We start from the raw sequence: 25,220 nt of genomic DNA, 5'->3' as shown, positions 1-25,220 counted from the left end.
AGAGTAAATTGGAGCGAGCAATGATCCAGACCAAGTCTGTTGATGTCGGATCGGGGGCTGGTCTAAGCTTCACAAGTCAGCTGGACTCGATGACATCGTGTTGGTCACGAGGTCGGCTGAACCAATTAGAGTGGTTCCTGGGAAAATCACGGCTAGTCACCCGACTGAGTACTTTCTTACTAGTAGAGTGTAGTGTATACTAACGTAGAGTATGGAAGAGGATAGATATTTTATATTCAGTACATTACTATGTATAGGAAATATAGCATAGAATTGTCATTGTCTATCCCAGTGGGAGTATGATGGATCATTATACATACTACAGTATACAGCTGTATGCTGTAAATGTGTAAAATACTGTAGATTGTACGTACAGTACTATGATATCACTGTACGGTATCGGTTATACGGTATCATCCGGGCTCTTTGTCCAAGACAAGGGGATAAAATACCCCCTCAAGAATACAAAATCATTTCTTGAGGGGAAAAGAAGAGAGTAATTCGTGTAGAATAATCAGAGATCAGATTACTCTATACTGTCTACTGTCTACTGTCTATACTGTAACTGTTGCTGTCTAAAATACTATTTTAGTGTATAAAGTGCATATTAACAATGACCGAGTGCCCCTCTCATACCATCCATACCATCCCCAATCCCATACACTCACTGTATCCATCATCCACTTCCACTTCCACCTTCTCTTTCTCTTCCCACCTTTCCTTTCCTTTCCCCTTCTCATCTTCTCTTTTTCCCCCTCAAATCCTCTTTCTCCTCCCCCGTAACTCTTTTACTCCTTAGTCTACTCCATTCCCACTTGCTTCTCTTCTCCTTCCCCCATTAACTTCTCCGTTCTTCTTCTCATTTAACTATCTCCACTGGTGTACCACTTCACACATCCGCACAACGTCACTTCCGACTCGCCCTGAACCCGAATTTGGTCTTGGTGTCCCGTCGAACCCGCCCACCATCGAACCCTCTCCATCTCCCCTCATTGGCCCGCATTTGAACTGCTCTTCAATCTTCCCTCGTCCTCACTCCTTCTCTCTTTCTGCCCTTCTTGGCATCTCTCATCGTTTCTAAACTCCCTCCTCTCTCTCTCTCCTCCCCCCATCGTTCGGACTTTCCGCCCAACCCACCCCTCTCCTCCCCTCCCCTCCCACACCCACCTCCCTCCTCCTCCTACTAAGCTTCTCCACCGTTCATACTTCTGCCCAAAACGGATTCTCTTCGTCTTTCTCGATAGCATTTCTTCCCACCACCCCCCTCCCTCGGTCCATCCGCCCCCCGCGATGTCACAAAGTCGGCCGGGGCTGATCCCAAGTCTACGTATGGGCGGTAAGATCAACGTCCCCTCCTTCCTCTTCTCGATCAGCCTTCTCTCTCTCTCTCTCTCCTCCCCAGTCAATTAGGATCTTCCCGATATTAGTTGAACCTAGGTCAAAGACTAACTTCTCTCGTTTTTACCAGAGGTCATCCGCGAAAAGGTCCAAGATGGACTGACCGGTGAGGCCAAGGAGATTGCTTACACGCAATGCAAGATTGTCGGCAATGGCTCCTTCGGTGTGGTATTCCAGACCAAGATGGCTCCCAGCGGCGAGGATGCTGCCATCAAGAGAGTTCTTCAGGATAAGCGATTCAAGGTATGGATGAGACCAACGTATACGTGATATGATAGTCTCATACACTCTTGGCCTTAATACTCATCATCGACTTCTCTCTTTTAGAACCGTGAGCTCCAGATCATGCGCATCGTGCGCCACCCCAATATCGTCGAACTCAAGGCCTTTTACTACTCCAATGGTGATCGGGTATGTGCCAACGATTCTTGGTCTTCGGCCATGATTCTTTCCTCTTTTCTTTCTTTCTCCCTCTCTCCATCTCCATCCCTCTCCCTCTCCTTTGTCTCCTCTCTCCTTTTCGCCATCTTTCACCCTGCCACCGCCATCTCGCTGACACCGTCTTTCCCGCCTCAAGAAAGATGAAGTTTACCTCAACTTGGTTCTCGAATATGTCCCCGAGACAGTCTATCGGGCATCGCGCTTTTTCAACAAGCTGAAGACAACAATGCCGATTCTGGAGGTTAAGCTGTATATCTATCAGCTCTTCCGGTCGCTGGCCTATATCCACTCCCAAGGAATCTGCCACCGCGACATCAAACCCCAAAATCTTCTCTTGGATTCCAACACCGGTATTCTGAAGCTCTGTGATTTCGGTTCCGCCAAGATTCTCATCGAGAACGAACCAAATGTTTCCTATATCTGCTCTCGCTACTACCGAGCTCCGGAGTTGATCTTCGGTGCCACCAACTACACAACCAAGATTGGTATGCTTTCTCGCCTTCCCTCGCTTCCTGGATCATATTGAATACTAATTCTGGTCGATAGATGTCTGGTCAACTGGCTGTGTCATGGCAGAGTTGATGCTGGGTCAACCTCTCTTCCCCGGTGAATCGGGTATCGACCAGCTCGTCGAAATCATCAAGGTTCTTGGCACACCATCCCGCGAGCAGATCCGGACTATGAACCCCAACTATATGGAGCACAAATTCCCTCAAATCAAGCCCCATCCATTTAACAAGGTCCGCACTGCCATCATTTCCCAGTCCCATCGCCCAAAATATGCTGACCGGCTTTTCAGGTGTTCCGCAAGGCTCCCCCAGAGGCCATTGATCTCATTTCCGCTCTGCTGGAATACACACCCACACAACGATTGTCCGCGGTCGAGGCCATGGTCCACCCCTTCTTCGATGAGCTGCGAGATCCTAACACACGTCTTCCGGACTCTCGTCACCAGAACGGCCCCTCCAAGGACCTCCCCGCTCTGTTCGATTTCTCACGGCATGGTAAGTGATGGCCTAGCTGGGTACGAATCATCAAAATTGACAACGATATGCTAACAATCATCAGAACTTTCAATTGCTCCGGAAATGAACGACAAGTTGATCCCTCCCCATGCCCGTCCCGCTCTGGAGGCCCGCGGCCTCGATATCAACAATTTCAAGCCACTTTCAAAGAAGGAGATGATGGCTCAGCTCGACTGAGCGAATGAGTAACGCCGTGGTGACAAAAAAATGCCCCGCAATCGACGAGAACATTCGATGCTTCACCGGCCGAATAACTTATCGCGTTGTGTGGATCGGGATGATGAATCGGAGAGCACGGGGCAACGCCAGGGATTGTATACTTCTATGTGATTTCATCATCCGGCTCGCATGAGCAGGACTACATCAGTCACCGGCGATGTCGAATGTGAAAGTTGGGGTGAAGTATTGACATCTATTTTAATGGCTGAGCGGATAGCCGGATTTGAATGATTTTTGGGGAGGGGCAGAGAAGGGCTGATGATTGTCACGCAATGGTGGAAGGTCATGGCCTGGAGTTATTCTTTGAGGTGTCTGCGACAACTCTGGGGAGGAAAAAAGTGATACCCTTAACTGTGCAAGTTTGCCTTCCAGGATTGAAGACTGCATAGTTTCATCGGTCGAGGGAAGGAAAACATCACCTCCAAAAAGCCGCCGTCCTTGGACCTCGGGACATTCGATATGCATCACCGATAGGTCTGGAGGCTCTCATTTCCTTGCAGTTTGGTCTTCGAGACCTTCTGTTGACTTCCTTCTCGACACTTGCAGCACTAGAAACCTTGTTTATTTTCTTTCCATTATTTTTTTTGCTCTTTTTTGTGTGTGCCCATGTTATCTGTCCTTCGACCCTTTTCTTTTTCCCTTGTTATAACGCCATTGCCTTTGTCCATCGGGCTTGGCTGGTTCCTCCCCTCCCCCTTCTTATCCTCCCGACTTGGTCGGCGATGAGCTACACATTTCAATTCTGAAGCAGACGATTTTCCTTGTTTCACCCGAGCTTGTAAATGTCTTTTGTACTGTAGGAGGCTGTCATTGCACCTGCCGATGATTCCGCGAAATCACCCATGATTTTAACAAGTCTTAGAACGAGTCGTCTGCACCAGTAATATCCATCAGAGTTACCAATGAACTATATCTATTGTTTGATGAGTAGACTGGAAACAATCCTTTGAATTGTTTTTCAAATATTAACTGAACTCGCTCCGTCCTTGTAGATACAAAAAGGTCCATCTTCGGCCCGGAAAATCATCCCTTCCGAACCCTTGGAACTGAAGCTCCAATTCAAAGCAGAAACTCCTAATTCGAATCCAAACCACTCACACACACACTCTCTCAAGCCAATTCCAAACCCACACAATGGCCGAATACGATCGTCGTAATAATGGCTATCGTGGAGGTGGTCGCAAGCGTCGTTACCGTGGTATGTTTACAATCATCATTCGAAATAGCTGGAAACAGGGCTGACGATATTCAGATGACGACGATTATGACCGTCGACCTCAACGACGCAGATATGAAGAACCCCTTTTTGTTCAGGTTCGGAGACAGCTTTTGACTATTGCTGAGTCTGTATGTGATTTTATATTTGCTCCGGGTTTTGTTGGAGATTGAGTGTTCGCGTGGAGATTGTTGGAGCTAGACTAATGCGCGTTTGTTAGGCTGCGCGGAGAGTTGAAGATGATATATTGGGAATTGCGAGGTCTGTTGCGGATCATTTTGAGGATGACGAGTTGAAAGATACTCTTGTGAATATTTCTCTTGATCTGTAAGTTTATTTTTATGATTCGCTGATGCTATATGCTGGTTGCTGATGATTTGACTTTCAAGTGTCCTGGAACAACCGATGAAAATCCCTTTCGTTGCCGCCGTTACCCTAGCTGTTCACAATTTGAAGCCGGAAATCAGTGCGGAAGTCCTTAAAAAGGCTGGTGATTTGTTGCAGAAATATATTGATTTGGGATCTTGGCGCGAGGTTAAGCTTCTTATTCGATTTTTGGGTAGCCTTCAACCTATCTTTCAGGGTGATGGTGTCTTCCCACTTCTTGAGGAGTTCTTTGCTCGCGCGGTTGATCTCCAGACGGCTTCCTCTGAGGATGTAAGTGGGAGTGAGAAGTTATGGCTGTTGGTGGTGGTGGTGGATACGATGGTAAAGCTTTATGCTAACGTATGCAATTAATTATAGCTTCTCGGTTTGGAACTCGTCAAGGTGATTCTATTCACAATCCCTTATGTGATGTCTTCCCCAGCAACTGGCTTCGAGTCCCAAGCCTCGGCCATTCTGGAGAAAACCGATATCATCGCATCCACCCCCCACGCGCTGGTCGATCTCGTCAATACATTCAGCCCGGATGAGAACAAGGAAGCTGCCGGCCCCAGTGTGATTAGCTTGATGCAGAGTCAACTCCAAGCCGAAGCTGGTCGTGGCTGGGAATTGAAGTGTCTGCCACGTCCATGGAAGAGCGTGCAAGAGGAAAATGAGGAGCAAAAGCCTTTTGATGTTGAGAACAAGGTTCCTTTCCCTCAGATCAGTGTTCCGAATCCGGTTCCCAATGGTCCTCGACCTCTTTTCCCGGAAGTTTATCTCTCAGTCTATGCCAATCAAGAGATTGACACGGTGCCTCCGACCTCGGATATCACGTCGTCTATCTTGCGCGATGCCTTGGTTGATACTATCAACTTGCTTGATTTCAACAGAGTCGCTACCGCCAAGTATCTCATCGATGTTGACTGCTACTTCACTCCTTACACATTTGTCAAGCGTGCGACTCCATTCGATCGCATGCGAGATCTAGCTGGTGACGGACAGTCTTGGAAACCGGAGGATGTGGCTGTTGATGCTGTTTTCTCTCAGTTGTATCAACTGCCCACCCCGGAGCATAAACTCGTTTACTACCACTCAGTCTTGACTGAATGCTGCAAGATCGCTCCTGCAGCTATCGCGCCAAGCTTGGGTCGTGCTATTCGCTTCCTTTATAACAATTTGGAGACAATGGATTTGGAACTGAGTAACCGTTTCCTGGACTGGTTTGCTCACCATCTAAGCAATTTCGGTTTCACATGGAAGTGGAGCGAATGGTGAGTCGAAGAGCGCTTTTACTTTCCTTAATCAATGATTGCGGTTTTGCTAATTACACACCAGGGTCGACGATCTCGAACTCCCCGTTATCCACCCTAAGATGGCTTTCATCCACGGTGCATTGGACAAGGAGATTCGCTTGAGCTTTGCTCAACGTATCAAGGGTACACTTCCAGAGCCATACATTCCTCTGATCACTGAAGGCAAGGAGAAGGATACTCCAGAATTCAAGTATCTCTCCGAGAGTAAGTTAATTACCTCGTACAAGATCCCACAGGAAAATTCCAAATTAACACCTATTCTATAGTGACTCCCTACTCGAAAGAAGGTCAAGAATTAGGCCAACTTATCCGGAAAAAAGCCGGAGACGAAGAAATTGAACCAGTCATCACATCCATCGAGGAACAAGCCCAAAACCAAGGCGTCGAAGATGTCAAGATCCCATCAACAGACGCATTCGTTACATCAATCTGCTTCGTCGGATCTAAATCCCTCTCCCACGTCTTATCCTGTATCGAACGGAATAAAGACCGTCTCCTCGCCATCGGAAATGATTCTCCAAAAGCAAGACTTCAAATCATCACCTCCGTCATGGAATATTGGGTTGATCAACCCGGTATCGCTATCAATATCATTGATAAATTACTAAATTACACCATTCTCTCCCCACAATCTGTTCTGGAATGGGCTCTTACAGAACATATTGCTGCTGGAACGATTCTTTCCAAACCACACGTTTTCGAAATGATTTCTGCGACTATTGGTAAAGTTACGAATCGGATGAGACAGATTGTTGCGGCGAGGATTCAAACAAATCTTTATGAACCTCAACTTTCTGTTCTTGATGAGACGCTTTCTCGTGAACGTGCTGAAATGGCTTCCCTCTTTAAGTTTTTGGAAGATGCCATTGTTTCTGTTGCTGCGGGTAGTAATGATGAACTTATGGAACGCGGGGATGGTTCGGGGGATCTTCCTGAGGATGCGATTATTAGACAATGGGGTCGGAGGTGGTTGAGGGTTTTTAGGAGGAAGTTTGGTGTTGAAGAGGCTTTTATTAATGATGCGTTGGCTGGTGCTGTGCCTGTTGGAACTGTTGCGCCGCAGGGTGATGGGGATGTGAAGATTGATGATGCTGATGTTGATGGTGATGTTAGTGCGCAATGATTTGGGTTGATCTGGTTTTATTGTACTGTAGTTGGGTGATAAATGATATTGTACCTTAGTTATTTTCATTTCCTCAAATATTGATTGGATTGATATGCCCGGATGTTATTCACCTAGATAATGATAGGTATCATTTTTCAAGTTTATCATGTACTACGGAGTAGTAGAGTATGGATGATGTCTAAGTGTGACTTGGGCTATTTTACAAGGCGGGTATACATACAGCCCCGTGCTAAGTACTATGTAAATGAATGAAATGATGTGGAGTATCTTGTACGACGTAAATGAAGAGTACAGTACGGAGTATAAATCAGTACATTATTTGTCATTGTCATTGTCTATGGATATGATATGTAAATCATCTGAAAGTGTATATGCTTTAGTGGCTTGGCTTGGATTGAATTGCCATGCATTCCTTCGCGTGCTCTGTAGTTTACCCTGGAAGTTGAAGTTAACTTCGTATACTTTTTCTCTGTTGATAGATTTAGCTAATGATATTTTGAATAACCTTTGTAGTGAGCATCAGTGCTGATTCTACTCTAAAACTGCGTGACTTTCGTCTCCAGCACAGGTCCGGATTAATCGTTTCAATAGTCGTATCTTGTACAACCTCAGCCCAACCGCAGTGGCGACACTCCTAGATAATACGAAGGGTGAATAAGAATATGTAATACTCTGGGGGGGTAAAGAGACAAATAGAATCAAATCAAGTCAAGTAGAATGATCAAATCGAAATCCCTCGTGGTATCATATACATCTTAATCAAATAAAGCATAATCCCATAACCCCGAATAGATACGTCTCCTACACCAGTAGAAGGATCTATACTAAAACCCCGTCTCCAGACTAAATGAACATTCAACACCGTGTCAATGGTGAGCCCTTACTTTAAACCATCATCGTCGATCAAGAAAGTATGTTCCCTGTTCATCTGCATCACTACTTGATCCACGAGTATAAATCGACATTCCATCTTCATAACTTCCCCTCCGAGGCTGTGATCCATCATCATCTGATTCCATTGATGGAGGTCTCTTCTTAGTATCGCCGGTCATTAGTCGCTTTGTTGTTGAAATTCGACGGTCTTTACCACGACCTTTGATTCCTTTGTTGCTGTTTTTGTATAATGTTGCGAAGTATTCCCATAATTCACGGTCTTGAGGGTTTGCGGGTCCATGCTCGCTGATTTGAGAGAATCGAAGCGTCAATGTGCGGAGTGTTGATGAGTGGAATTTGTTTTGATGGGACTGTGAGTGTGAGTGAGAATGTTAGGTATGTCATAGTCCAGTATGTCTCATAGATTGAGGATACGAAGGGCTGGACTCTCGCTGAGCTCGCTGAGTTGTTGCTGCTTACCTTGAGGTTGCCTAATTGAGTGAAATTCTTGCCACAATCATCCAGAAGACAAGTAAATGGCTTTGCTTCTAGATGGGTGGTCTTGTGAGCGCGTACATTGCCCCGTTGGGCAAATCGCTTATAGCAGATATCACACTCATACGGTTTCTCTCCCGTGTGACGACGCTGATGGGTCTATGTAGATTGAAATGTCAGCCGTCAGCTACTATGTACTTTTGAATCAAATCTTATGCAGGCGGGGGAAGGGTCTGGCTTACCTTGAGGTTGCCTAGCTGCGAGAAACGCTGCCCGCATGACGGCTCCTTGCAGATCTGAGAATTCTAGTCAGCACATGTTTCATCCAGAAAGCAACACTAAAGCTGTTTCGGATCGAGAGGGAAAAGGCGATAGGTTGCAAGATTTACTCACGAATGGCTTATCCCCAGTATGTGCTCGTGTGTGAATATCGAGATGAGTCTTTTGGGCGAAACTTTTGCCACAGTTTGGTAATGTGCATGCATACTTGCGCTTCTTTCCAGATCGAGATAGTTGTCCCTCATTAGTGAGAAGACATTGTGGTGGAGACATTGAGTAACTTGGATATCCTGGAGGAGCAAGTTGTTGAAGAGGAGGCAGTGATTGCTGGACTGGTGATGATGAAGTCGAGGGTTTTGCTTGAATTGCTTTCATCAGGACGTCGACTTCAGTCGAGAATTCAGCCGAGGGACCATCCTTTTTCTCAGAAGAAGATCCCTTGTGAAGTCCTGCCAGATGTGATGACAAGCTAGTCTCAGGCTTGCCAACTTGACTAATAGCATTCTTGGCTGGGCGGATCTCAGGTAGTAATGGCGGTTGCTCTGTCAGGCGCGAGGAGCCGAGTGGTGGCTGGCTGGCCACCACATAATGATATGGATGGGACTGCTGATGGTTCAAAGAGCCAAAATGGTATGAGGGGGGATTTGGCGCATGAAATGGTGTCAAATATGAAGCTGAGGTTGGATGGGAGTAATAAGGGTATAGAGGTGAGTCCATGGCCCGACGATGAGGGAATGCACCCACGCCGTGGAAATCATAAGAGACTGGTTCGGCAGTTTCCATGATTTCAGCACGAAGTAATCCTTTTTTTTTTCCTTTTTATTTGGAGATTTTTCTTTTCTTTTGTCGTCCCTGGTTCCAAAAGACCTCACACACCACAGAAGCGATAGGAAGTATCCGGGTTTGAGTTTGTATGTAGTGAGAAGTGATATGAAAAGAGGATATAGATCTAAACTTCCTCTTGATGCAGCTAGGATGAACCCTCAAGCGAAAAAAAGAAAGGAATTTGGGTTTCGTCCAAGCTGATTGCTTTTTGAGGGAGGAACTGGGGAATATAAAGACAGGCTCGAGGATGTACCTGGGGCCAGGGGTGTGGGGGGAGTGGAGGGATTTGGCAGATCTATATATGTAGTGTACTTCGTACGAGGAGTTGTAGTCACTTGCAGGAGATGGTGAAGATGAAGATTGACAACTAGTGATGATCACCCGGGCCCAAGAATATCTTGTATGACGTTCCCAAAGAAAAGGAGACCAGTTCGAGGCCAAGCGTGCATGGGCGATCTCCCAGGGATCATGGGTGAGGCGGACCTGAAGGCTGCAGCATCGTGGACGCATCATTTGTGGCGGGATAACAATATATAAAAAGATTTTTTTTTAAAAAAATATTAAAATAAATAATATTATTCAAAATAATATTCAAAATAAAACCAATTAGTAAATTAATCAAATTACTGGATTGATGAATAAATCCACTTGGAAGTGGCTTGATGGATTGGATGAGAAAAGAAGAAGGGAAAGTCTCGGTGAGCCACCAAAAAAAATACTCGCAGCCGCGACTGGCGAGCTCAATTGGAAGGTGCGGTCCACTTTAATTGTTGGTCGCTCTTTCTTATTCCAGAAAATATATCTATGTTTATAACATTTATTCACGATATGAATATATATATATATATATATAAACAATGATGTCTATAGAATATCAACACCATCTCAACAACTCTACAAATATACTAAATCAGGATACTTTCTTTTGGGAAAAGAAAGCAGCCCTCGAGGGCGGCCCGGGCCTTCGGGCTTTCAAAGTGGACCAGGGATCTGCAGGTGATTATACTACAATATATAATACATACATAGTACAGACTCATACGAAAATACAAATAGACAGGTCAAGTAAGCAGCCTCATTAGAGTACTCTGTATGGATGTATGGATGGAGTCTTGTACTGTATGTATGTACCCGATAGTCACCAATAGCGTCGATTCCTCCTCCCCCCCCCCAATCGAATTATCCTGGTTAGCCGCCCATGGCCCCTGGAAATTCACTGATCTTCTCCCGATCGCTTTTCAGCTCCAGATCTACGCTGATCTTTACTGTAATTAACTAGTGTGCTGTCTTGGTATCGTGATACTTGTGGGTGCTGCCATTTGCCTTCTTTTTTGTCATCGTGAAAATACTGTCTGTGTACATTTCCATGGACCCATAGTATTGTCTGGTTTTACTATATACTGTGTGTATGCCCATACACACCAGGTGGTGATATATATATATGTATGGGTATACCACGGGTATTAGAGACATACTCATTTCTAGTATGATCAAATCGACAAATCTATGTATCTTTTTAAGACTTCCCCAGAACAAAAAGATTGCGTAAATTTGAGATCCCCGGAGAATAGCAGATAGAAAGATTTATACGTATAATAATCCCCTGCACGTCTTGCATTGAAGGCGTCCTGAACACGGTTCCTGCAGGGATCGGTGTCTGGTCACGAACTCCTACCCAAATAGGTTCAGCAAATGGATCCAGAGTCTCCATACGGAATACATCCAGTACTCATTATAATGCACAGTACGAGGGTAAAGAAGAGGAGTAAGTGACAGCGGACGCCCCGGAAATCTAACTCGATAGGATCTGTTCCTGATACTCCACTCCCCCCTCCCTTCCCCCCGTATTGATCGCCCATCACGAGATCACGAGACAAGCCGTAAGCAGTAAGCAGTACAACTAAGCAGCAGTCAAGGAAATTGTTCGGTATACAGAGTAACCTAGTACAGAGTACGGACCACGGAGGCATGGTAGATCGAACTCGCATAATCAGCCTGTCACCGTGACTGACACTCACTAGACTCCGCCTCCCGATGATCCGCGAAACAAAACCATTTGCCTACTGCATTAGAGACCTACCCATCTAAGTTTAGTTGGTGTGATGTGATGGCCTGGACCCAGTCAAACTGGGCGGAGGATAAAGTACTGTATCTACAGGATGGGATTAGTGTGTACAGGGAACGAGCGGAGTCATTTAAGGGGGAGGGGCTGAATCAAGGAAGATCGATTTCGTCCCAGTCGATCCAAGTCGATAGGTCACGATCCTGTCCTACCTCACGGACCAGAGTGAGATAGTTACTACATACATAGTTAGAGGCTCTGTGGCGATTCGGACGGACAGGGGGTTTTACTTTTTTGGGGTCCCCTTTTCCATTGTGTTACTTTGAAAGGGTCTGTGTGGTCATTCAGCATGATAGAGAGGGAATGATGGTGGTGAGGGTCTATCTACGAACGTAAGTATTTGAGATAATTTTTACTGGTGCATTTGCGAAAAAGGCATTACATGATAATCAAAGAGGAGAGAAATCGAATAAGAGGGTGATAATGAGATAAGAGAGAATTCCGACAAATTCGAGCCCCAAAGATGGCTGCGAAGAAAGCAAAACAAGTCAAATTGCGCCGAGGCATCCGCCACCCTTTTACCGTCCAGTGTAATTCGAGTATCTAGAGCGGTTCAATTAGTAAACCAATTCGTATAGTCATACAAAAAGAGTAGGGAAGCTCACCTCCAGATCCGTGCACGCATATCTCCACTGCCGGTAGCAAAGAGGTTACCAGTTGGGGCGGGAGCCACCGAGATAACTATCCGCGGAGAAATCATATTAGCATTCAAGATTCTCCCTCTCTTATGAACTTTATATCGTTTAGACTCACCGGAGTTCTTGTGTCCCTGCAACATCATCTGAGCATTGCCGGTGATCGGATCCCAGAACTGGACCCCACGATCCTTTGAACCACTCATGACCCAATGGCCATCAGGCGTCAGGCAAACGCTAAGCACAAAGTCCTGCAGTAAAAAGAAAAAAGTCAATCAGTGGAGCTCTTCAAAAAAAAGGGGGAGGAGAAGGAGGGAATGGGAGCAAAAAGGCAGTAGCATAGCCATTGCATCTTTGCAAAAGCCCGTGCGGATCCAATGGGGAATGATAGAGAGGATGAAACGAACCTTGTGGCCCTCGAATGTGCGAACGCACTTGCCGCCCTTCACGCCGCTGTGAGGGTGCATGCCACGAGGGACAGTGAGCTCCCAGAGCTTAATAGTCTTGTCCAGACTGCCGCTAACCAGGTCACGGCCATTGGGTGCAAAGGCAACCGAGTACACGCTGTCCTTGTGGCCATCGGGGTTCTCCAGACGCTCTACCAGGTAGCCGGTCGTGGTGTCCCAGACACGCACACTCTTGTCCAGCGAGCCTGCCGCGACATAGTGGCCATCGGGAGACATGGCAACCGTGGTGACGCCATCCTCGATGCTAAGGGTGTAGACGAGCTTGCCGTCAAGAATATCCCAAAGACGCACGGTCTTGTCTCCACTGCCTGAGGCAATGTAACGGCCGTTGTTGGCGAAGTCTAGGGAGTATATATCCTGTTCGTGTCCGGTGAAGATGTGCTTGATGGTGCGCGCGGCAATATCCCAGACCTTGAATTGATCAGCAAACACAGTGACCGGACGAAAGAAAGAAGCCTTTGCTGGTTATAAAGGGACTGAGACTTACTCGGATCTGCTTATCTTCGGCACCTGTGGCCAAGTACTTGCCATCAGGGCTGAAGCAGACGCTGCGGATATACAGATCGCCGTCCTTGTCGACGTTCTCATCTTGAAGTGTCGCCACATTCTGGCCAGTAGTGACGTCGAAAATCTGAGCAGAACGGTTGCAACCAGTGGCCAGGTACTTGCCGTCACGACTGAAACGAACGCAGCAAACCACGCTATCGTGGGTGAGGTGGTGCACCAGCTCAACGTCCAGTACACGCTGCACCTCAGGGTTGAACACTGCGTACCAATCGGTACCCTCGCGCTTTTGGGATGGAGGTAGATCCTCGGGGTTCCAGTTGGCAAGCATGTTACCGACGCGCTCAGTGCGAGCAACTGACTGGTTGGGAGGGGTAGGTCGCGGGATCTGCGGCGAGGCACGAGGATCCGGATATGTGGCAGCGTGTGTCTGCTGGGGAGTTGCGGGGCCGGGAATTGCGCGACGAGCCTTACCCGGGCCGGGGGATGCAGTGGGAGGAGGAGGGGGGGCCGTAACCTAAGGAGGGAAAGAAACAAGAACACGTTAGTTACTCGGCAAATATCCCCAATCACTCTCACATACCGTTCACAGCAGCGCCAGGCGGGTATCCTCCAAATGAGCTCTGCGGGGGCAGCGGCGCACCAGGCAGGGCGGTCGCGGCAGGCTGTTGAAGGGTCTGCTGGGCGGACTGCTGATCCTGGGAAGGGGGAGGGGCAAGACCGGGTCCACTACCTCCGGGGTTGGTCATGATACCACTGAATAGATTGCTTGGGCCATGGCCCAATGATGGAGGCTGGGCCTGAGGACCAGTATGCTGCGTGGCCGCGATGTGAGAGACGGGCTGGACGCCGCGAGATTCGAGTTCATGTCGCAGCATTCGAATTTCGCCTTCATAGCTGTCGCGCAGAATCTTGTTAGTGACGATCCGTTGACGCGAGATCGATCGGGATAATGAGAGAGGTATATAAAGACATACTCTTGCTTCATCTTAATCTGGGTCTGCTCCAGTTGATAGACCTTCTGGCGTATCATCTCCATCTCCTGGAGCTGACCGGTCACTGCGTCTATCCGTTAGAAAAAAAAATGTTTCAGCGAGGTTCGTAACCAAGTCATCGTGGCCAATGGACTGGCGGTAGTTTGCTGAAATGGCAAGAAAAGGGACGGAGAGGGAGCAAATAGGATTGAGTGAGGCCTCGGATATCGAAGAAAAAGAAAGGAGGGAGATAAAAGTGAGAAAAAAAAAGATAAGAATCACAACATACACTGGTGTTCATATTCTCCGGTGTTTCGTGACTGGCTCTCGAATTCCTGGCGCAGTTGATCCAGCAACTCCGTCAGACGAGAGTTGGGAGCGGGAACCATCCCGCGGTGAGCGTTATACATGATGATATTGGGGGAGTGAAGATAGAAGAGCTTCTGGCGCAATAATTAAATCAGACGAGTTGACAATGGGCCTTTTTGATGGCGATATCAGGATCAGCGACAGCTCGCGACAACGGATCGTAGCTCAGGTGGATAGGGTCTCTGGGATGACAGCTAAATTACTGAGGCGGCAATGCTGCTTGGTGGATGACACCACGCAGCTAGCCACGACAATAAGGGCGAGCGAAATGAGCCTCACTCAAGTAACGAGAGTCGTAGAGAGATGGAGGTGGGTGGTGGGAGTGGGTAGTCGAGCGTATAAGGAAGAGGGGGGGGAGGGAGGAGGAAGAGAAGGCTGGGTTCGCGGGAAGGTTTGAGTTTGGGGGTTGAGGTGGAATTGGGCGGCTGTCTTTGGCGCGAGAAGCGAGGCTGCAGGCGATAGACGAACAATGCCGAGCCAAGAACTACGTCAGAACAATTGAAAGAATTAATTAGATGAATGACAATTGCAAAAAAAAAAAAAAGATAGAAAATAAAAAATTAAAAAATTGAAGACAGAACATAGAATAGAACTAGCTAAAGAAGAAAGCAGAGTTACAGATTAATACTCATTAAGTGGACATACTATGTACTGTAGACATACCCGTTCCCGTATGATACTACTATGTAGAGTCCAGATCGCTGAAGAGCTTTGCAGCCAATTTGCATTGTGGATCGGGTGGAGTGGAGTATATTCCAGTACAGTGTATAGTAGAGTACAGCACCACCATACAGTATTACTACATATGTGTAGGAGTGTAAGGGTAAATGTGAGAACGGAGAAGTGAGTGCCTTGGTGCCTTATAAATAAGGCACCAATTGAGGATTGCCACTTGAGAATTTGAGTCGAATGTATACAAGTACATACATACATACTACATAGTATAGTAAAGTGCAAGGTCAGCACAAATGATTGGAATAGTATAATTGGTTTATAATGAGTATGGCGTGGTGTATGCAGGTACCAGCCCATTACTACCAATGGGCTGATTAGTTGAACTCTTTTTATACTTACTGCAGTAGTATTTTCAATTGTAATACCCCTTTTACTTGTATATTCAGCTTATTAAGAATTAACGGCAGACCCCGTTCCGCGCTGGTGTGATGCCGAATTTCTTATTTGCTTATCTCTCCCTCCTTGACTCTGTTCCCTTTCAACCCACTCTGTTCCTTTCCTTTTCTCAATTTCTTCTCTCCCCCCCCCCACAACTGTCCACTTCATTGACACTCGTGGAAAGTCGAGATGGATATTATCCTAGAAATCTGGGACACCTTTGTTGGTGATCGCCTTTATTCTTCCCTGCTTCCGACCTCCTTATCCTCCTCCGTCTCCTTGCCGGCTTTCGCCAATGCCGCCAACAGTTCGCTTGCTCTCTTCGGCGCGTCTGAGCCTTTTATCTATGAGCCTGCGACTCATTTTCTGCACTTGGAACCTTCCAAATATGCCTATCTCAGTGCCTGGCCGCGGAATAACATCTATCGTCAATTCACCAGTTTTTTCCTGATCACTTGGTATGCGCTCATTCCCCTCGATCTTTGATCTGCTTTTTCTTTCGCGAGAAGAAAACAATCATGAAGAGAGAGAGAGAGAGAAACTAATATTTGTGAAATTTAGGATCTTCGGTCTTCTCGTTTATTTCATTGTCGCCTCCCTCTCCTATATTTTCATCTGGGACAAAACCACGTACAAACACCCCAAATTCCTCAAGAATCAAATCGCCATGGAAATCAAACAGGCTATGAGCGCTATGCCCCCGATGGCTCTACTGACTGCTCCATTCTTCGTCCTGGAAGTCCGCGGATACGCTAAACTCTACGATTCCGTCGCCGAAGAACCGTTCCCATATTACAGTATCTTGCAATTCCCATTCTTCATCTGTTTCACCGATTTCTTCATTTACTGGATTCATCGAGGCTTGCACCACCCGCGCGTTTACCGCACTCTGCACAAGCCGCATCATAAGTGGATCATGCCTAGCCCTTATGCTTCGCACGCTTTCCACCCTCTTGATGGATGGTCTCAGAGTGTGCCGTACCATGTTTTCCCGTTCATCTTTCCTCTTCAGAAACTGGCTTATGTTTTCTTGTTCGGTTTCATCAATCTGTGGACTGTCTTCATTCATGATGGCGAGTACGTTGCCAATAGCCCCGTTGTGAACGGTGCCGCTTGCCACACTATGCACCACTTGTATTTCAACTACAACTACGGGCAATTCACTACACTCTGGGACCGGATGGGCGGTAGCTACCGCAAGCCTAATGAGGAGCTTTTCCGTCGTGAGACTAAAATGGGTGACCAGGAGTGGAAGCGTCAAGCAAAGGAGATGGAGTCAATTCTCAAGACGGTTGAAGGCGATGATGACCGCAATTACTCTGCCGAGCAAAAGAAGGATCTTTAAGTGTTGACGATGTCGCCACTATCCGCCAAGGCCAGCATCTTGGTCATATACGCCAAACTCAGAAATTTGTCTCTATGCAGAGCGAAGTCTGATTCTTTCTATTCTGACCATGTTTTCTTTTGAACTCTATTGGGCTACGAGCTTATATCCGCTCTCCCTCTTTCTCAACGGCTCCTCCGTTCAGGTATATTAATCTTGCGCTGCGCACACCCATTAGACATGTTTTAATAATCACAAAAATGGACCCAGGCCAGTGGTCTTGGTCTGCTCTCTCTGTATATAGTTTTCAGCATGATGACCAGAATGCATTTTCATGATTGCAGGAATATCTTTACTTGTACTTGAACTCGTTTAAATACATTTAATATACGTTTATCATGTACATCTTCTGAAGGGTTAGACAGCGCTTAATGTAGATCTTTCTCTTTGCTTTTTTAACTTTATTTTGAGGCTCTGTATAAAGTCTTGTGGGTACCATAATCAGGTACATTCATGATCGAACCAATAAGTAGATTTAGGTTTCTAATCATTTGTTTCATGATCTTCGTTCTGGAATCGGACTCGAATGTTTTAGATTACATTTCACACCTGTCTCATGCTACTAATCCGACCCATGTGTATCCTATCTAGGAGTATATTCACTTTATTCACGAGGTACAACCCCGTTGAATAATCACACATCGAGACCCTTCCCCAGAATGAAATCCATAATATGACATATCCTCCTTGGTAAACGGCCAAACCTGTACACTGAATTCTTCATCACTCGTCATAGAACGATGCATATCCACTACTCTATCAGCTTGTTGAATATCGCCACATTCCAAAACAATAACCTTCGTCTTTAATTTATAGCCTAGTTCCAGAATTGACCGATAGAATATATCCTCTGGTCGGTCACGACTTGTATCAGTGTGTTGAGCTGTGTGGTTTGGGGTATTCGGTAATAGTGAAGGAGGGACAAGAGCGGTTTTGGGTTCGAAGAGTCGGACACTTCGTGATGTAGTTCCGTTTCGAAAGTCTCTTGTTGATATATATGGTGGGTTGGAAATTAGTAGATCACATTGGACTTTCTTTTGTGTAAGAGGATCAACTTTGTCTGTTTCAGATGGGTGATTGAAGTATTCTTGTAGAATTGTTTCCACGGGTGGTGAGGTATCGAATTCTGAAACTGAAGTTGAAGTTGAGGGTGGAGTTGAAGGATGTGCTAGGACATCAGCGCGGTGAAATTGAATCTCTGTCGATGCACAAGGAGATAATAATCCTTGCTGGAGATTATGGTTTAGATTTGATCGGGCTAAGCTTAGAGCCTTGGGACTGATATCGATTCCCATAATACGCAGATTATCGAATTGAGGCGCTAATAACGCGTGCAGGAGTAGAGTTATACAGCCTGTTCCGGTGCAGAGATCTAGGATCCGTAAAGGGGTTGATCTGGATTTTCTTGTCTCCGTCGAATCATTTTGTTCGGTTGAGGTGATTTGGGCGATAATCTTGGATGCTTTGATTACATAGGCTTCGGTATCGGGTCTATATCTCGTTAGCGGATTTCGCAGTCTGTCTTTATTTATTGGATGCGGACCTTGGGATAAGGACGCCGGGACGACAGAGGATTTCTAGATCACCGAATGGTTGGTCCCCGAGGATGTATTGGAGCGGATAACCGCGTGATCTTTTGCGGCATAGGGAGATGAGACGCGTTTTCCAGGTTGTTGGGTTATGGTGGTGTTGGTGTTGGTGTTGGTGTTGGTGTTGGTGCGGGACGGGGCGGAGGACGTGTTCGCGTAGCCAGCGGAGTTCATTGCGGGCTGATTCGAGGGTTCGGCATTCTTTTAGGAGAAGTGGTAGGAGTGGAGATTCGGAGTATGCCTTGATAAGGGTGGCGGGGTTTATTCGAGGCATTGGGAGATGTGAAGGCGAAGACGAAGGACGCCAAGCTTTGGCGTGTATCCGCGTACATACGTATAACTTTTTTGCTCTGCTATGTAGTTTCTCGATAGACTTTCCATTTGTTGATTGTTCGTGATTACTGATTCGTATTTGCCGATCTGAATATGAATACGAGTGCTTATGGAGTGTATATAGGTGGGAGTATTTCCTAGATGGTGCTAGTCCTCGTATATCTAGTTATTTAGTCCATAAGACTAACTGGATAGTACCTCCAGTTATACAATAGTAAGTAACATCCACATATATAACCGCCCCATATATGAGCATCCTATACTACTTACCATTTATACTATTTTTCTAGTTATATATTATAACCATAACCTTTCTTCTATTCATCTGAATATAGACAATATCTCATACTTGAATATAATTGAATACTAGTATAGGTATACTAGATATAATTATTCACATCTAGGCTAACCCGAAAACAGCCTCGGCGGGGCCAACCGCGTCATCGACGACCAACCACTTTTGAAGGTATACGCGGCGGATATACGTAGACCAGGCAGAATCATTCGGTCCACTATCGTACTCTGGATGGTAGTCAGATTATTCACTATTATGTACAGGTGTATATATATAGTATAAGTAGTCTGCCTAATCGGCTCTCCCGGATATCTCGGGTTAATCCTGCCGAGTCTACCAGTACATACTGTACATACATACATACATAGTACTGTAGTGTAGTGTAGTGTAACTACGTGAACTGGTGACGACACTACTCCACTTCACCAACAGCAGACGACAGCCCTGTGATTTGACCTGACGATCTTGACTTTATTCTATTTTCATCTTCGTCTGGGTCTTCTCTCGCCCCAATTTCTCATTTTCTTTCTCTCGTCTTAGCCCAACCCACAGTCTTCCATTCTTCCATTCCTCTTACACTCTCAGATCGTAGTCAATCAATTGCTCACCCGCTGCCTTCACTCGGAGATACTGCGAAAACCAAAAATAATCACAACAATTCCTCTACGAGATCAAAGTATCAAAAAGTCGACCGATCCGATTAAATACACTACATTCTTGTCGGGAGGAAATCGCGGGGAAAGCCGAAGATCATCATGAGGAATTCTTGGTTTCTATGGGCATCCCTTGCCTTGCCTGCGTGGGGGTTAACCCTCCACGAGCGAGATGTTCCGGCTGTGATCGGCATGGACATTCAACGCAAGGATATCATTGACCCTGTGGCTCGAGATCGTGTTCGGAGGAAGCGCGATAAGACTGTCGGTCAAGTACTGGATAATGAGGTATGTCCAACTTGCAGAGAAGCCCCTATACCCTGATCCGAGTTCATACTGGATCTATCACATATTCAATGCTAATATCTCTTTTTTTTTTTCTTTAGGAAACTCTCTATTTTTGCAATATCACTTTAGGAACCCCGGCGCAAAAATTGCGCTTGGTTCTAGATACCGGTAGCAGTGACTTATGGTGCAATGCCCCCAATTCCACACTCTGCGAACGCAGATCAGACCCCTGTCAGGATTCCGGAACTTATGATTCGAGCTCATCGTCTTCATACTCTTTCGTCTCGTCGGACTTTAATATCACCTATGCCGATGGGTCCAGTGCCGTTGGTGACTATGTCACGGATACTATCACCATTGGCGGTACAACCATTAAGAATTTCCAATTTGGTGTGGGTTATACGTCTGCTTCGGCCGGTATGTTACACCCCTCTCTTCCCCCCCTCTTCTCTTCTCTTCTCTTTGGATGTGATGAATACTAACGTTTGGATAGAGGGAGTATTGGGAATCGGATATGCTTCTAATGAGGTTCAGTCCGGCCAAAATGGTGATCCTGCATATAATAACCTTCCAAAAGCAATGGTTGAAGGGGAATTATCAAATCCAACGCTTACAGTCTCTGGTTAAATGATCTCGATGCAAATACCGGTTCCATCCTCTTCGGTGGGGTAAATACTGCGAAATACCACGGAGCTCTGGAGACTATTCCGATTCAGAAACTTGGCAATTCGTACTCGGAGTTCATTATTGCTTTGACGGCTGTTGCTGTGTCAACTTCGTCGAAGACACATAATTACTCGTCTAGTTCTTTGCCTGTCGGCGTTTTGCTTGACTCGGGAAGTTCTTTGACTTATTTACCTGATGGTATTGTGCAAGATATTTACCAAGATTTGGGAGTACAGTACGACTCATCAAATGGTATCGGTCTTGTCCCGTGCAGTCTGGCTGAAAGGGATGTGAATGTTTCCTACACGTTCTCGTCTCCGACTATCGATGTTGGTGTCAATGAATTGGTCATCAATATGGGTGATTACTATTTCAATAACAGAGAACGTGCTTGTATCTTTGGCATTGCCCCTGCTGGTGAAAGTACTGCCGTGTTGGGAGATACTTTCCTTCGCAGCGCGTACGTCGTTTACGATCTGGCCAATAATGAAATCTCTCTAGCGAACACGAATTTCAACACAACTGAGAGCAATGTCGTTGAGATCGGAACTGGTACGGATTCCGTCCCGAGTGCGACGGCTGTGGCTAATCCCGTCACTTCTGCTGCTGTGGGAGGATCGGGGGCACGAATCGGTGGTATTACTGGTGGAGGTGGCATTTTCACTACGACGGAGAACTCTGCGCCTAAAGCGACGGGCATGAATCAACATCTTGCTCTTGGTCTTGCTGGGGCGGGATATCTTCTTGCTCTGTGAGTGATGGGGGTTGTTGGTGAAATTTATGTCTTCCATTTCTTCTTCTTCTTCTTCTTCTTCTTTTGTCGATCTATGCATGCTTCTGGTGTACGTGGTGTCGGGATACCTTTGATTTATTGATATTACTTTATGTGTCATGATTTTGAAGCATTTATTGAGGTTAGATAATTATAGAAGATGTTTTCTCTCCTCTACTTCATTTCTTTGTTAATGTGTCTCCTGGATACTTATCCTGCCGCATATAGCTTGATCCAGCTGCTATGCTAGCAGATGATATAGACTGATAGTGCTAGAACAGTTATATTGCATATAAAGAGAGTATATCTCAAGCAGAGGAGACTGTTATTCACCAATATACATACAATATCATACATAATTCACACAGAGTAGATCAGCCTCAAAGCCTCGGTTATACAGTTATACAAACACACCAAGACAATCTATACACTTATAACCCCATCACCTTCCGAACCTTTCGCATCGTCACATCGGCATTAGCCCTGGCAGCCTCACCACCATCCCTCGCCACAGAATCAAGATATCCACTCCGATCATCCATGATAGAAACATACCGATCCCGAATCTCAGCAAGATGGAAGGAAATTCGTTCACCAACATGCTCCTTCAATGATCGAAGACTAGCATTTTCAAACTCGGCCGCAATATCAAGACATTCTCTCCCCTCGAAATGACTCAGAATCTCAATTAAATTCGAGACACCGGGTCGTTCGGCAGGGTTGTATGTGATTTTTGGCTCGGAGTCCGTTAGGGCTACTTTTACCTTTTTTTGGATCTCGATTGCGCTGTCGGTGAGGATTATTCGGGATCGTGGGTCTGGGTGGGATTTTGACATTTTGGATGTTGGTTCTTTGAGTGACATTACTCTTTTTGCGGGGGCTTTGATTGGTTTTTAGCGGAGTTTACTAGGGTAGGGTAGAGTAGAGTAGAACTTGGGTGGGGTTGGGTTAGGTTGGACTCACAGATCAGTGCTTCTGGTGTAGGGAAAATTTGACCGTAAAGATGATTGAAGCTGTTTGCGGTGTACCTGGAAAATTCAAGGTGTTGTCTTTGATCTTCTCCAACTGGTACATGTGTAGCTCTGATGTTGATTAGTATCAGACTAGAGATAGAACGCTCTTCGGGTAAAGGTTCATACCGATGGATCAGGATATCCGCGGCTTGAAGTACAGGGTATGAAAAGAGCCCCAGACGAAGTTGAGCTCTTGCCTCTGAGTCGTCAAGACTTGCATCATCGGGTAATTGGAGTTTGCTCTGAGAACCCTAAGTTAATCATCACGCTGTTATATATGGGAGTTTGTTCGTTGCTTACCTTCCACTGAGTCATACGTGAAAGATATCCCATCGAAGCAACCGTACTGAGGATCCACATCAATTCAGTATGCGCCGGCACCTGACTTCAATGTTAATATCACGCTTTGCTGTGTGTTTGTATCTGTGGTGTGGCGCCAGATTGCGTAACTTACTGATGATTGATAGAAGATAGTTGATCGTTTCGGATCTAAACCAACAGCAAGTAAAGTAGCAAACGCTTCCTTTCGCCATGTCCTCAATTGCTTCGCGTCTTGTGGTACTGTTAGAGCGTGTAGGTCCACAATGGAAAAAAGAAGTTTTGTCCCTGTTTCCGCTTCATCTTGGAGTTTCACCCATTGTCGCAATGCTCCGAGATAATTGCCTAGATGGGGGACACCTGTTGGTTGGATTCCGGAGAATATCACGGGCTCTTTGATCGTGTCTTTTGGATTTGTGCTTGTATTTGCGCTTGTGCTGTTTAATCGGTGCCATTTTGATGAGCCTCCTTGACGGAGACGGGTGAACTTCTCACTCGTGATCCTTATGGAGGGACCGCCCTGGCGAAAGATAGACGTGCGCATCATGGCACAGATCGAAATATGAGATACCCCGTGAAGCTTTTCTTTCACCCTGGATTCCTGCTCTTTTCTGTAATTGATAACATCCGCGTCTCCGCTGTTGGCAGGGTGTCACGTGATGTAAATTGAACAGTCTCTTCTTTTATACTATGTATAGAATAGATTAAAATTGGGGGATTGGGTGAGGGAAGCAATTGAGAAATTAAATTGACATAAAGTGGCTACTGGATATGATATGCTACTTTTGTAAAAGGCCGGCTGGTGTAGGCTTGGGGGGGGGGGGGTTGGAATTTTAAGTAGAGGGATGAACCCGTGATCATTTCAGGGCTGGATATGACGGAGTAAAATACAGAAGGCCCCGTTAGGCCATAAAGAGAAAAAAAACGATAGGAAATGACAATAGTACATATGAATGACGCCCAGGTGTTCCCCAAATATGCAAATCCCGAGCACTGGTACAAATCAAGGCAAGGATCAAGCGCGAGCAGTCTTACGCTCAGCAAATCGGTCACTATCCAAAGTATCGAAAATGTTATTTCCAGACGAGTTATCGTGGCGTTGACCGAATTGAGAAAGATGAGGTTCGAGGGTCTTTTGGACTTCGGAGGCGGATTGATCCATGGTTTTGCTGACATCTATAATTTCATTAGCAATTGATTCACAAGAGATATAAGAGGTGTTTCGTAAATCGAAGTTGATGATCGTACCGAGAGACTCGTGTTCCCAAATATTGGCCTTCATACCGACGCCGTAGAAAGCGTGCTTGCGGAGGAAAGCTAGCCACGCCTGCACGGCTTGAGGATTACCATCCTTGATTTGAATCAAACGACGAAGTGTAATACGCTCAAAGTTCTCCTGACTCTTCTTGTGCACGAAGTTGCTTCGTGGGACTGTCCAGCGTTCGGTGATACGGGGAAGAGGGACGGGGCCGGAAACAGGGAGATTAAGGTAGTAGGCGGCGCGGATAGCGAAATCAGCAAAGAACTCGACGTTTTCAACGCTGTAGGATCGTAGTTGGAGATCGCAAACTGGGAGTCCGTACTCGGCCTTCCTTCGGAGTGGGCGCATGTATACTGCTTGCACGCTGCGAGGTAGGCGGGCATTATCGCCGAGGGCTCCTAAGCGCTCGGACCTGGGAATTGTGAGATTTCATTTTTTTTTGAGTAGTCATTTAGTGACTGAAGTCACTATTCATGCATTGCATCCCACTTACCATTCCTTTACACGTTGCTCGGCGGGCTGTTCCGGGTTGGGAGTTGGTCTAAATGGGTATCCACCCCAATTAGCATATCTTTCTGAATACTTTCGAATAGAGCAATCGCTTACGTCTCTTGTTTATCGGGGACTGGTACTGATTCAACCGGTGATGCTGTCTTGGTCTCGGGAGATGTCGCGTTGGGGGTGCTGGGAGTAGATTGCCAGCGGGCGGACAGGGGCACCTAAGTCACAACTCAGTCAGTATATCGGTATACAAAGCATTCTAAGAGGATTCAAATACCCTCAGGCGCTTAGTAGCCCCGATCAAGGAGCGTGTTGGATTGGAAAACATGGTCAATGGCTGTTGTCTTCTTTCAACGACTGTTTGAAGCGGGTTTTTTTTTCTTCGGA

The 25,220-nt window shown here is 46.2% G+C and overlaps 9 protein-coding genes across 9 annotated transcripts; 4 read left to right on the top strand and 5 right to left on the bottom strand.

The window, feature by feature from the left end:
• Positions 1–1,290: 1,290 nt before the first annotated feature.
• Positions 1,291–3,041, top strand: N7469_005918 (GSK family serine/threonine-protein kinase; the record flags this gene model as incomplete). Its single annotated transcript, XM_056644837.1, has 7 exons — positions 1,291–1,336; positions 1,469–1,641; positions 1,726–1,809; positions 1,976–2,324; positions 2,386–2,579; positions 2,639–2,843; positions 2,908–3,041. The coding sequence occupies 7 exons, from the start codon at positions 1,291–1,293 to the stop codon at positions 3,039–3,041; spliced, it is 1,185 nt and encodes a 394-aa protein (XP_056500075.1).
• Positions 3,042–4,217: 1,176 nt separating this feature from the next.
• Positions 4,218–7,101, top strand: N7469_005917 (NCBP1 family protein; the record flags this gene model as incomplete). Its single annotated transcript, XM_056644836.1, has 7 exons — positions 4,218–4,281; positions 4,336–4,397; positions 4,520–4,626; positions 4,689–4,956; positions 5,044–5,936; positions 6,001–6,182; positions 6,245–7,101. The coding sequence occupies 7 exons, from the start codon at positions 4,218–4,220 to the stop codon at positions 7,099–7,101; spliced, it is 2,433 nt and encodes an 810-aa protein (XP_056500074.1).
• Positions 7,102–7,997: 896 nt separating this feature from the next.
• N7469_005916 (C2H2-type zinc finger protein) lies at positions 7,998–9,534 on the bottom strand (the record flags this gene model as incomplete). Its single annotated transcript, XM_056644835.1, has 4 exons — positions 7,998–8,348; positions 8,458–8,631; positions 8,715–8,768; positions 8,866–9,534. The coding sequence occupies 4 exons, from the start codon at positions 9,532–9,534 to the stop codon at positions 7,998–8,000; spliced, it is 1,248 nt and encodes a 415-aa protein (XP_056500073.1).
• Positions 9,535–12,216: 2,682 nt separating this feature from the next.
• Positions 12,217–14,688, bottom strand: rcoA (uncharacterized protein; the record flags this gene model as incomplete). Its single annotated transcript, XM_056644834.1, has 8 exons — positions 12,217–12,241; positions 12,304–12,379; positions 12,452–12,584; positions 12,741–13,211; positions 13,288–13,821; positions 13,895–14,201; positions 14,282–14,369; positions 14,568–14,688. The coding sequence occupies 8 exons, from the start codon at positions 14,686–14,688 to the stop codon at positions 12,217–12,219; spliced, it is 1,755 nt and encodes a 584-aa protein (XP_056500072.1).
• A 1,261-nt stretch (positions 14,689–15,949) lies between these two features.
• N7469_005914 (sterol desaturase family protein) lies at positions 15,950–17,105 on the top strand (the record flags this gene model as incomplete). Its single annotated transcript, XM_056644833.1, has 2 exons — positions 15,950–16,218; positions 16,322–17,105. 2 exons carry the CDS (start codon positions 15,950–15,952, stop codon positions 17,103–17,105), a joined length of 1,053 nt encoding a protein of 350 aa, XP_056500071.1.
• Positions 17,106–17,752: 647 nt separating this feature from the next.
• N7469_005913 (uncharacterized protein) lies at positions 17,753–19,007 on the bottom strand (the record flags this gene model as incomplete). The annotated part of the gene is made up of 2 exons (XM_056644832.1): positions 17,753–18,635; positions 18,688–19,007. 2 exons carry the CDS (start codon positions 19,005–19,007, stop codon positions 17,753–17,755), a joined length of 1,203 nt encoding a protein of 400 aa, XP_056500070.1.
• A 1,109-nt stretch (positions 19,008–20,116) lies between these two features.
• On the top strand, positions 20,117–21,723 carry N7469_005912 (pepsin-like aspartic protease; the record flags this gene model as incomplete). Its single annotated transcript, XM_056644831.1, has 4 exons — positions 20,117–20,302; positions 20,401–20,719; positions 20,796–20,835; positions 20,919–21,723. 4 exons carry the CDS (start codon positions 20,117–20,119, stop codon positions 21,721–21,723), a joined length of 1,350 nt encoding a protein of 449 aa, XP_056500069.1.
• A 448-nt stretch (positions 21,724–22,171) lies between these two features.
• On the bottom strand, positions 22,172–23,615 carry N7469_005911 (tryptophan--tRNA ligase MSW1; the record flags this gene model as incomplete). Its single annotated transcript, XM_056644830.1, has 5 exons — positions 22,172–22,620; positions 22,704–22,822; positions 22,880–22,995; positions 23,054–23,134; positions 23,208–23,615. 5 exons carry the CDS (start codon positions 23,613–23,615, stop codon positions 22,172–22,174), a joined length of 1,173 nt encoding a protein of 390 aa, XP_056500068.1.
• A 471-nt stretch (positions 23,616–24,086) lies between these two features.
• Positions 24,087–25,161, bottom strand: N7469_005910 (mitochondrial 37S ribosomal protein uS10m; the record flags this gene model as incomplete). Its single annotated transcript, XM_056644829.1, has 5 exons — positions 24,087–24,247; positions 24,320–24,744; positions 24,826–24,873; positions 24,939–25,051; positions 25,111–25,161. 5 exons carry the CDS (start codon positions 25,159–25,161, stop codon positions 24,087–24,089), a joined length of 798 nt encoding a protein of 265 aa, XP_056500067.1.
• Positions 25,162–25,220: the final 59 nt, after the last annotated feature.

This window comes from Penicillium citrinum (genome assembly GCF_028827155.1).
Source record: "Penicillium citrinum strain IBT 23319 chromosome Unknown utg000005l:1.0-1900146.0:1.0-1900348.0, whole genome shotgun sequence".
In the NCBI taxonomy this organism is placed as follows: domain Eukaryota; kingdom Fungi; phylum Ascomycota; class Eurotiomycetes; order Eurotiales; family Aspergillaceae; genus Penicillium; species Penicillium citrinum.
Note: the sequence above shows the minus strand (reverse complement) of the source record. Positions and strands in the feature narration are given on the sequence as shown.